This window comes from Gymnoscopelus braueri, assembly GCF_963280865.1.
Source record: "Gymnoscopelus braueri genome assembly, chromosome: 13".
Taxonomy (NCBI): Eukaryota; Metazoa; Chordata; class Actinopteri; order Myctophiformes; family Myctophidae; genus Gymnoscopelus; species Gymnoscopelus braueri.
This window is the reverse complement of record NC_137615.1, coordinates 47498548-47511109: the sequence shown is the minus strand read 5'-3', so window position 1 is coordinate 47511109 and position 12562 is coordinate 47498548. Positions and strand designations below refer to the sequence as shown.

The 12562-nt window shown below is 39.8% G+C and overlaps 1 protein-coding gene across 1 annotated transcript; it reads right to left on the bottom strand.

Moving 5' to 3' along the window:
- Nucleotides 1–7314: 7314 nt before the first annotated feature.
- tmem238l (transmembrane protein 238 like) lies at nt 7315–10912 on the bottom strand. Its single transcript, XM_080447374.1, has 2 exons — nt 10627–10912; nt 7315–7915 (listed from the first exon to the last, which is right to left on the bottom strand). The coding sequence occupies exons 1-2, from the start codon at nt 10902–10904 to the stop codon at nt 7516–7518; spliced, it is 678 nt and encodes a 225-aa protein (XP_080303500.1). The 5' UTR covers nt 10905–10912; the 3' UTR covers nt 7315–7515.
- Between the last annotated feature and the right edge of the window lie 1650 nt (nt 10913–12562).

The window sequence follows — 12562 nt, the reverse complement described above, 5'->3', positions numbered from 1 at the left end:
CAATGATGAGATTATATACAGAAAAAAACTGTGTTTTTTTCTTTATTTTGTCGTATACGACAACCCAAAATAACAAAGAATAGGGAGGCCATGTCTATGTGTTTAACATACATTGTTAATCAAATTGTAAAAGTGTAATATCAAAAATAAATGTCAAACATATCATGTATTTAATACAGTCTGAGCAGAATGAAACATAATCCCCACCAAAACTGAATGACCAGAGGGGTTGATGATATCAAAAGCAGAGTCATTGATTTCGCCCCCACCCACCATCACTTGTTTTGTGTGTGTGTGTGTGTGTGTGTGTGTGTGTGTGTGTGTGTGTGTGTGTGTGTGTGTGTGTGTGTGTGTGTGTGTGTGTGTGTGTGTGTGTGTGTGTGTGTGTGTGTGTGTGTGTGTGTGTGTGTGTGTGTGTGTGTGTTTAGTTTCTACTCCCTCCTGTTGTGGCTGACTGACTGACAGTGAGTTATTGTTGTCCTTGTCTAGTCTTCTTTGTCCTGTCCTATGTTTTTCTCTTGTCTCTTTCTTTTCTATTTCTTTGGACTGCGCCCTGGGCCAGTGTAATAACTGGATGGGGGCGCACTAACAAATCCCGAACCTATGAACCTATCCCCCCGGAATATCGAACCCTGATTATTCAAGCCAACAGTTTTGATTTCATCTTTCAGTTATTAATACATCCTAGAATGTCAACACAACAGTAGGCTGCTAAACAATGTCAGTCATATAAAACAACATTTAATTGCGAGTCAGAGATGCATGCGCTCCAAAATATAGATCAGTGGTTCTTAAACGTTTTCAAGTCAGGGACCTCCAAATTGATTCAAAATGTTCAAAGCATTTTCGATATTTTTCAAATTTGTATCTGCTATTTTTCAATAGCTCTGCTATTTTTCAATAGCCAACATGTAAATGGATAAAGTGGTTAAAATGATTGTGATGCTATATTAACTACTTTTGCTGGGGACCCCCTGGAACCCCCCAAGGACCCCTGGGGTTCCCCGGACCCCACTTTGAGAACCAATGACATAGATAGATAGGATCTACATGTTCACAAGTTTTTGGCCAATCCTTCATATTTAGCTTGGCAGCCGTTTGACATATATACATGATTGATGGTGTCATCATGCATAGCAATTATGTCATGGAAATGTCTCTCTGAGCACCTTGTTTGACCAGTTAAGCCGTTTTGCGAAGGTTCCGCTTATATGGCAGCACTCAGCCCAGCCTGTGTAACCACACACAGGCAGAGGTGGAGCGCATAACATGAGTCAACAGAACAAATCGAGTACACAGTATGTCATTGCTTGTGACATCAGCGTTCCCATTTTAACCCATGAAGACGTGAAGCCGATTCTATACAAATGTCTTCTAAATCCTAACAGTTTTCTGAAAAACGTATGTTTCTATATCAGTGGTTCTCAAACTTTTTCATAATTGTCAAGGACCCCCAAAATTATATGCACTTAGCCGCGGACCCCCCATCTCAAAGTATTATGTTTCAGGGACCCCCAGAAGCAAAGATTGGAGTTAAAAATGTTTGCTTTAAAATAATACATATTCAAATATTTGCGCACATTTTCACGATTTAAAAAAAATAGCAGATCTACAAGCTCGTAGCGCAGCACTCGGTGCCGCGCTATGAGCTTGTAGATCTGCTATTTTTGAATAGACAAAGTGTAAAATTATGCTTTTTACCTCAACTCAAAAAATCGCACAGATGCATTCCAGGTCTTAATGGGTTGTTAATTTGACAGCAGTATCTTATCAGCCACGCTGGAACAAGTATAGGAGGGTCCACAATATCTTTATATGCTATTTTTGCTATTTGCTAAAAGATCTATATAGACCAGGGATGAGCACCTTTGATGATGGAGACGGCCACTATGTTTCCACACTCACTCCAGAGGGCCACGTTGCATAATATTGTTGCTGTCGGGCAGAAACCTCTTCTCTCCATATTTAAACTTTTTTTGTAAATCAATGCCGTACTTGGTCATTCTAGTATGTCACACAAAAGTAGTAAAAAATGGCACGTTTTGAGCTTGTAAATCTGCTATTTTTACTACTTTTGGAATTGGAAATCCGGATTCTTTTTTGGTATCTCCAGTCATCTGCGTTCTCCGCACCAGCATCTTTCTTTAGTTTAGCACATCCACGTAGGTAGATGTGGGACGTCCTCTTGATCGATGCCAGTGTGTTTGTTCACACAGTACAAGCTTTTAGGCAGGGAGTTCTCTGTGTCGATGGCAGTGACCGCCCGGCTAGTCTCATCCTCCTGACTTCTATCTTCTCTGATACACTTGGTAGCGCACCGCACAGACGTATATCACCATGGGCTCAACTGCCTGACAGCGAGTCCCCGGTTAGATTCCTGGCTGGCCGGACCGTTTGCCACACTGTTTGCCGTCTCTCTACGCCGCATCTGTCAAATAAAGCATTGTTTCCCAACCTGCGCCAAAGATCACAAAGGCCCAGGCTCTTTGGAGGTAGTCCAAAAGAATTGTTGCACATAATTTTGGACAGTCATCATTATACTGGCCAAAAAATGTCTTTTTTTATTATTTTTTTAAGTTTAAGTTTAAAGAATTGCGAAGATAGCCGATCTACAAGGTCACAACATGCTTATTTCTATCCTGGTTACTTGTTCATGTTTTAGTTTAAATGTTTATGCTTATTCACCTTTTTTAGCTTGTAGATCGGCTATTTTTGCTATACATCATTAAAAAAGAAGAAAACAAAAGGGGAAAGAAGAAGAAAATCCAGTCAAGCTCCTTCTGTCCTGCCAAATCCCTCCTGGTGTTGGTCTGGTCTGCAAGGCACTCATAGGCGGCGGGTAATGAAGGCTAGGGTAGGCTAAGCCTTCCCAAATGTTATGCTGGAAAATTCTGGGAATTGTGCAAATTATATATAATATATGTGTGCAGCATTATTTAGTAATTTTTTTGATAATAAATTAGTAAAATCAGGCAAAAATAAGAATTAAATAACCTAAACCTAACCTAACCTAACCTTAACCCTATAACCGAAATAAAGTAACCAAAAAACAAAAATAAACTAACAAAATTCGCCCAGAAACCACTTATTTTTTTATTTCGGTGCTCGCGCGCGCCGACCCCCAGCCTTCCCAAATGTCAAGCTCACCCGCCGCCTATGAAGGCACTCCAGTACATGACCCATAGTGTGGGGCTTTTACTTGACTTATATTAGTCCTATAGAACGGTCACTTTGGCAGGCCCATGGCCCAGCTCCTCCAGAGGCACGGTGATGCTCCCCATGTACCAGAAGATCCAGAAAACGAGGCTGAGGAATATGAGCAGTGCTCCCGTCAGCACGAAGAAGTCCCAGAAACTCAGCGGAGCAAAGATCCCCATCAAGAAGAGGATGAGGCCGACCGCGTCGAAGATCAACGCCACCGCCATGAAGAAGGCGCAGCGCCCTCTGTCTTTGGGGTCCAATCGGTCCATGGCCACGATCCCAGAACCTCAACGGACGCAAGGGGTTGATGTTGACTGATGATGCAAGTGCGAACGAGTGACACAGAGAGAGGAAAGCTTGTCACAAGGTGGCTTTAAAGTGGGGAACATTCTTTTGGAAGAAACGCCTCGCATTTCTCTTGTTATACGAACACAATGGTAGGACTGGTATCCACAACCATAAGTCATGTGGCAACCATTGCCTTCTGGGTGTCTGGCTGACAAAACCTCATTTGGAATCACACTTTGGAATCCTGAAAAGTAACATTTGTATTTAATTTCAAATGCATTTAGTTATACTTAAGTTAACTTTATGAACTTAAATACAAATGCATTGGACATAAAAAAGTAATTAAACTAATAATATAGACGGGTCATGATTGCATGTTTGGGATTGTAACAGCTGAAATCAATATTCCGATATTAAGTGAAGGTGGGGGCCGCATGTGGCCCCTGGGGCCACCAGTTGCCCATGTATGATATAGACCCATACAATAACATGTCCAAAATAGGGACACCGTCACCAGGTTGAAAGTGGTGAATGAATCGGCATGATACATTTGCAGAGGGAGAAGTCAACTGGCTTAAAATGAGAAGTGATGTTTGCACAAGGCGTGATGTTGTCAGTCTATCAGACCTGTCTGGCTGCATAGTACATGTTTTTCCCAAGTTAAAACTAATGTTTACATGTGATAGTACACAGTTTAGTTTTTTGTTAAAACATAATACAATAAATAATTGTAATAATATTAATAATAATAATAAAACACAATGGAAATAGGTTTTATTCTGGATTTTCTTGTATTAGAAGTGGATACATTAAAAACGTCCTCTTCACAAAACCAAACTCCAATTTGGTATTTGTTTCATTGAGGTTTTTAAAATGCTTCTGACCCACAGAGTGACAAGCTGGGCGTCCTCCCGAGTCGTGACAAATATCTCTAGAACACAAAAATGTCCCGGTTTTCAACATTCACTACCAAATAGTTTTCACCACAGTCAAAATAACAACACTTGAATTGAGTGATAATATATAGACGTTCATCATGATCTGTTCTGCTGAAAGGTGCAGTATGCTAAGTGCTACAATAATTGAATGAAATGAAAACACCAGGTGAAAATAAAAACAAAAATTCAAAAACATTTCAAATAAATTATCAAAAGTAGCAAATATATATACATTTTCGACTGTGGGTCCAGACAATGGGTCCATTCAACAATGGCTTAATGAAAGCCATCGTTGAGGTTGAAAATGATCTTGTTTGAAATGACCAAACCTGCCTACCGATGATGTCACTGGTAGGCAGTGGTGCAAAGTGAACTAAGTACATTTACTCAAGTACTGTACTTAGGTATAATTTTGAGGTACTTTTACTTTACTGGAGTATTTCCAATTAACATCTCAGAGGCAAATATTGTACTTTTACTCCACTACAATTATTTGAAAACTTTAGTTACTAGTTACTTTGTAGATTTTGCTTATTATTACAAAACATCCATTAACCACTATAGCCCTGTATACATTTCGGCCATTTGAAAATAGCCGAACTACAAGCTCACAGTGTGTCACGGTGCGACGCATTGTGCACAGAAAACAGAAAAGGCACTAGTATAGGGCCCTGAGGGACACCGGTCAATAGGGTTCAAATGATTACTGGTCCCTAGGTTTTTGTAAAAACATGGTCACCCCGCCCCCACTGTCCACACAGGCAAAACCTGTTTGACCGGCTGTTGTTTTGACATCAAATTACAAAGACAGAAGCGTTTCCATATCACTTGTTGTCTGTGTCAACAAGCCACTGCATTGTGCTACTACTGTATTTAACACGTCGTCGCTGTCAGGCAGGATACCTTGTATCTCCCCCCAAAAAAACATTCCTTTTTAATTATCATTATTTTTAAAAAATAGGTAAAACAGTTAAAATAGCCGATCTACAAGCTCACAACGCGTCGCACGGCAACGCGTTGTGACCTTGTAGATCTGCTATTTTCACATTGTCTGTGACACTCTTGTATGATGACGTAGGGGCATTAGTTTACAAAATAAATACATACATAAATGTTAAACATGGAGATATGAGGTTTCCTGGCAGACAGCAACAATATGCTTGATCCCTGGAGCATACCAACCACATGAAAACAACACACATCATCACTGGGAGAGAATACAATGCTAAATTATTTACACACTAGACTACACTATGTGACCTTATTATAATACATACCGTCGTTATGTAACACGTTTTGGAAATATCCTGTTATAATGTAATGGAGGGGTCTTTAACGTTTTTCAGGCCAAGGACCCCCTAGCAAAGGGAGAGATGAAGCACGGACCCCCTCTTTATTGTATAAAATTGTGTTGCATATTTAACTTTTATTTTTTTACTATTTTCGGCTAATGTTCCTCAGAATAGAGATACTAGGGTTCAGGTGGTTAATGTAAAAAAAATCCTATCACACAAAGATTTGGCGGACCCCCTATAGTAACTCTGAGGACCCCCTAGGGGTCCCGGACCCCCTGTTGAAGACCCCTGATGTAATTTATAACAAGACTATAATGTGCTAATAGGTGGCACTATTAAAGGTAGTGTAAGTGATATTTTATGGTTCAAACCAAACGTTGTTTTTTGTTTTTGTTTTGTCAAATAGTTAAAGCTCTAAATTCAGACGGTAATCATTGCTACAGAGTGTTTGTTCAGTAACAGAGGTCTCCCAGACTCTTCTGCTCTTTAATAAAAATGTCTTTGTGTCATCACTTCCAATTTCACACTTGTTTATCCTGTACCCTGCACGGGTTCCCTCTCCTGATTGGATAAAAACTGGTATCCCGACCTGAATAACATATGTTCTGTTTACTAAAGAGCTGGAGAGATAGGGAGACCCACGTTACTGAACAAACACAATGATTACTATAACAAATATAGAGCTATTTAGCACTCATTTGAACAAAATGAATCACTTACTGCCCCTTTAACAAATAGGAAAACAGTCTCAGTTAAAAATAAGCATCATAACCTAAATTACACTATATCGATTGACTGATAATGATTGTTGTTCATATTTAGAACTGTTTAGAGGCCCAGTTATTGATGAATAAAGTTTCAATCTATGTCCAAACAATTGACCGTGAACAATTAGCTCTGTGACCTATTTTTTAGGTTAAGGCCTATATAAAGGGCCCAGTAATAGGCCAGTGGTTCTCAGTGTGCGGTCCGGGGTCCCTGGGGAGTCACAGGAGGTCTGTAACTCTGAGAGTGAACAAATGGAACCAAATGGACCCATTTGGACCCATTTGTACACTCTAAGAGTTATGGGGGTCCTTGAATGAAAAATGTTTGAGAACCACTGTGCTACATTAAATGTAACAGAGCCTTAATTAGTATAATTGGTAAGACCTGTGAGGGAAGTAAGGAAGAGGCCCAATTTCTCTCCAATATGGCTGCTGTTTATATAGAGCCTATTCAAAGTGCTATACGTCAGTGGTCCTCAAACTTTTTCATGTCAAGGACAAGGTCAAATAACCCTGAGGGTTTTACAGTGTAGATTGGGGTCCCAGAGAATGTACATTGTATCAAATGGGGGTCCGTAGCCTAATGCATATGAATTTTGTCCTTGAAATGAAAAAGAATCGCTGATAGGCTATACCAGGGGTCTTCAACGATTTCAGGCCAGGGACCCCTAGCTGAGAGAGAGATGAAGCGGAGACCACCTCTATATAACTTTTTTTTTTAAATTAGGTATGCTCTTTTTTTCCTCTACACCTATACCTCTTTGCCAAAAATAGCAGATCTACAAGCTCACAACGCCTCGCGCTGCGAGGCGTTGTGAGCTTGTAGATCTGCTATTTTTGGCTAAAGTTCTCCTCAGAAAAAGGGATGCTAGGGTTCAAGTGGTTAATGTAAAAAAAAAAAAATCCTATCACAAAGATTTGGCGGACCCCCTGTAGTAACTCTGAGGACCCCCCTGTTGAAGACCCCTGGGCTATACCTTTCAATGTCAGAATAGGCGTCCATTATTTAGGCCTTTTTCGGCGGTGTTACTGGGCCGATCCCGTCCCGTCGCAGTTCGGGGGGAGTTCAGGCCTTTCCGCTGCTGCGGGCTTTTTGGGACACGGGTCCGAGCTGGCGGTGCTGCTGGCGCCGTCGTCGTCGTAGCCCTTATTCACGAAGCCGTCGAAAGAAGACGACTTCCCCCACGTCACCTTGGAGGGCTTGTGAGCGGGCACGAGGTCCGCGTCTCTCCCTCGATCGCCGCCGTCGTCGTCATCGAAGGCGAATTTCTGACGACTTTGTGACGGGGTGACGTTGGCGTTCAGCCTCTCCGACAGCTTCCTCGCCAGCAGCGCAAAGCTGCTCCTCTTCTTGGAGGACGGGTCGAGGTCCTCGTCGTCGGCGACCTGGATGTTCCCCACGTACCACATGAGCCACAGGGCCAGGCTGTGGAGCGGGGGATAGGCTGAATCATCATGACATCACCACAACCAAAACATGTGTTTCCGGGTAGATAACACCGGCAGTGCCGCATTGGAGCGGTGTTTTTCAATAACCTTATTTCTGGAAGAACAGGACACTATAAAATTGCCCTTTTTGGCATTTTTTTACTATTTACTATTTTGAAAAACATTTTAAGAGCTTGTAGATCAACGGAACTATTTGAACTATGTTAAAATGTTTTTCAAAAAAGTAAAACATGCCTAAAAAGTTTATGCATAAGGTGTAAGGCTAAATTGTTATTACCTAATATATTATTTTGTTATAAATATCCACAGGTTGACAACCTACTAGACAAAGCTAATGTACTGGACACTTTATTTTATATTGTGAAAACATCCATAGACATTCTACCCGGAAATATCTGTTGTTTTGAAACATTCAAATATTCTGATCTAGTCTATTAGGCCTATAGGAAGAGTGGGCACCTAAACATTGTGGGCACCTCAAGCTTAAATAGACTATTATTTAAATGTAAAAAAAATATAAAGAATAACTGCATGGTTTGGAAAATGCTCTGAGATCATGTAAAGTAGGCAGTACATGATTGTTGTTTACGCCCCTGATGACTGGCTATAGCTAAAGGTTTTGTAGATTTGTAGCAATTGTAGAAATATTAGGCCTTATTAAATGTCAAATGTTCAAGCATACAAATCATGTATCATATCCAGTAGGAGACACAAGGAGTCTCCTTTGTGTCTCCTACCGGAACCGCTGCCTACCGGTCCGCTGGTCATCACATTATTGGCTTAGGGATGCGACAAAAACAAAAAAATATCCATGAATTCAAGTCTCCATGGGGTGACTAATCGATAGAAAAAAAAATGTTTGGGGGGTAAACTATCCCTGTAATGTCATATCATGTAGGCCTATGTAGCAGTGGTGTAAAGTAACTAAGTAAATTTACTCAAGTACTGTACTTAAGTACCATTTTGATGTATTGTTACTTTGCTGGAGTATTTTCAATTTTCTAATTCACTACATCTCAGAGGCAAATGTTTTACTATTTACTCCACTATGATTATTTGAAAACTTTTGTTACGAGTTACTTTGTAGATTTTGATTATTATAACAAAACATACATTAACCACTTCAGCCCTATTTAAACCTTGGCTATTTGAAAATTCAAAGCAGATCTACAAGCTCACAACGCATCGCATTATTTTCCAATTTGTTTTAATACATTTTAGACATATGATACTTGAAACGGGACGTTCTGCACAATGAGTAGACCTACTTTTACTTTTGGTACTTTAAGTACATTTCTATACCAATACCTTTGTACTTTTACTCAAGTAAATTTTTTATTCCGTACTTTTACTTGTAACAGAGTAGTCTACTGCTATGTAGACTACCTGCTTCTATGTTCATGTGCATTATGTCCTCAAGTAGATGCTCTACTGTAGCAGCTGGATGTGTAGTAGCCATGACACATGACTGTCATATCATGACAGTCATGGAACCACTTGATCTTGACTTTTGAATGATCTCCATTTACAACTTTTACATCTACATAAACATTCAAATTTCAAATATAAAGTGCTTACCCTAAAGCCATTGATGTGTCAAGTTAAAGCGCCAAGGTTTAAGTACCCGAATCTTCCGTATTGTTAAATAAAAAGCATTTTAATCCAATAGACGGCCATTTTATCATAGAGTTATAATCTATCAGAGTGCAATACACCTCCCAACCAATAGGGTCGCATAGTTGAAAGCATATGAAGGACGTTTTAAGAAAATGGCCACCAATCATATTAAAATGCTTTTTATTGAACAATATGGACGATACGGGTACTTAGACCCAGGCGATTTAACTGGTTACATCCATGGCTTTGGGTTAAGCACTTTATGTTTGAAATCTGAACGTTTATGTAGATGAACGGGTTGTAAATAGAGACTATTCAAATACCAGGAACAGGTGGTTCCATGATGCTTGTGACAGACGAGCGTCATGTGAATAATGGCTAGATGTGTTGCTACAGAATATTATGTTTAGCCATCTATGTATGTATCTTTTGTTTGGTCTATCTTTTTCTCCTTGCTTGCCCCTCCCTGTTTTCTTTTCCCTTTCTGAAAACAACAAAAATGGAACTTGCACAAAAACGAATTTCACCCACACTTCCTCACACTTCTGTGATGTGACAACAATACAGTTGATTATAGATTAGTGCACTGCAGTCTGATTAGCTGAGGTGCACACACTGCTTAACAGGTGCCAGTGGTGTAAAGTAACTAAGTGCATGTACTCAAGTACTGTACTTAAGCACAATTTTAAGGTATTTTTTACTTTAGGCTACTGGAGTATTTCCAATTTTCAGTACTTTTACTTCTAAACTCCACTACACATCTCAGGGGCAAATATTGTACTTTTACTCCACAATTATTTGTAATCTTTAGTTAGCCTACTAATTACTTTGTAGATTTTGATTGTTATTACAAAACCACTTCAGCCCCATATACATTTCGACCATTTGAAAATAGCAGATCTACAAGCTCACAATGTGTTGCATCGGGAGGCATTATGAGCTTGTAGATCCAAATATTGTAGATCAAAGAGTATTTCTACATTGCAGTATTGATACTTTTACTTAAGTAAAACAAATTGAGTAGGCTACTTTTTCCCCTACTGACAGGTGCCCATCAGCCATCACTATTACCTGCAGAAGATGACCAGCGCGCCGCTGTAGATCAAGAAGTCTCCATAGAAGCGGCCGTCCAGGGTCAGGTTGGCGAAGATGCCCACGAACAGGATCACCAGGCCGAGGAGGTCACTCACGATGGCCGCGAAGAACAGCGACGCGCAGCCGCCGATGCGTCTCAGACGCCGGTGGTCCCCCGTGTTCAGATGGTGGTCCCCCATCATCCCCGCTGTGGAGCATGGTATTGCGGCCGTGTAACGGGAGGATGATGCTGCTGCTTCATCACGGTGACACATACACACACCTCTTTTTACCTGGGCGGAGTGATCGAGAGAGAGAGAGAGAGAGAGAGAGAGAGAGAGAGAGAGAGAGAGAGAGAGAGAGAGAGAGAGCGAGCGCGCACCTGTCCTAGAGACGCCCTGCTCTGACGTCTCTATATGCGTGGATACAACAGACTGTATTTACATACACTGCAAACATCCTCTGTTTATGATGTAACTGGGAGTGTACAATGTGTAACCAAATGGACCCTTCCCTTCCATTTGGTTACATTGTCTACACTCTTAGTAGCCTATTTAAAAAATAAAAAATAACATGAGTGGAAGACCATTTATGTAGAAATAGCAGTGATGGAAGAAGTAGCCTACTCACATTTTTAGTTGTTTACCTATAAGTAAAAGTATCATATTGTAGAAATAGTCTGTTACAAGTTTCAAAATATACTTAAAGGAGGAGTTCACCCCCAAAATTACTTATTTTCTATCAATTACACACCCCATGAAGCCTTGATTTCATGGATTTCTTTTTTGTGGCATTCCTAAGACAATAATTTGATGACCGTGTGTATTTCCGGTAGGAGACACAAATAATCTACTTTGTGTCTCCTACAGGATACATTAGCCGGTAGGAGACGGGAATCAAATTATTAGCTTAGGAATGCGACAAAAACAAAAAAGAATCCATGGATTCAAGGCTTCATAGGGTGTGCAATTGATAGAAAATAAGTCATTTTTTGGGTGAACTCATCTTATATAGTATATAGTTAAAATGTAACCAAAAAAAAGTACTCATTATGCAGAAGGTCCCATTTCACAAGTTTTCAAATGTATAAAACTCCTTTGAAAATAGCAGGCTATTTTCTAATTGCCAAAGCATATGTATGTATAGGTTTATTTACAGTATGTAGGCCTATATATGACATGATGTTGTAATAATAATACAAATCTATGTAGTAACTAGTAACCAGTAAGTTTTCAAATTAGTAAAAGTGCAATATTTCCTTCTGAAATGTAGAGTAGAAGTCAAAGTATTGAAAATGGGAAGTACTCCAGTAAAGTAAAACATAAATCAAAACTGTACTTGAGTAAATGTACTTAGTTACTTTCCACCACTGAGAAATAGCCTACTATGTTACAAGTAAAATTCCTGCGTTCAAAATGTTAAATTAGTGGACAAGTATTGTCTCCAAAATGTATGGCTTATAGTATATTACTGGATTGTAATTAGTAACACATTATGTTTCCATCACTTTAATGTTGCAGCTAAAGGTGGGGCTGCTTTTAATAGCTTTATGTGCTGCTGGGTAGATTAACCTAAAATACATGATCATTTATCACTTAGTTTTGTATTAATAAACAAAATCTCCTAAGTAACCAAACATAATATGGCTACAATGTTTGCCGGCAGCGATGTAGTGGAGTAGAAGTGAAAATTATCGAGGAATGCAAATACTCAAGTAAAGTACATAAGGCATTATAGACATGGTATGCATAGCAAGTGTTACCACATTACTTAACCAATTAAACCCCAGCATTCGTATTGTGGGGAAAGCTTTTGCTGAAAATATTTTCAGCAAAAGCTTTCCCCACAATAACACAAAACAGAATATACGCTAGTATAGTGCCCTGAGGGACTCCGCTCAACCATATGGGGTTTAAGTGGTTAAGAACTGTAC

What these genes read in the sequence shown, in the direction of transcription:
- tmem238l (XM_080447374.1), bottom strand. Translation starts at nt 10,904, where the DNA reads ATGTGTCACCGTGATGAAGCAGCAGCATCATCCTCCCGTTACACGGCC. An exon ending in GCGCTGGTCATCTTCTGCAG is followed by an intron (nt 7,916 to 10,626) that starts GTAATAGTGATG and finishes CCCGCTCCACAG; the next exon opens with CCTGGCCCTGTGGCTCATGT.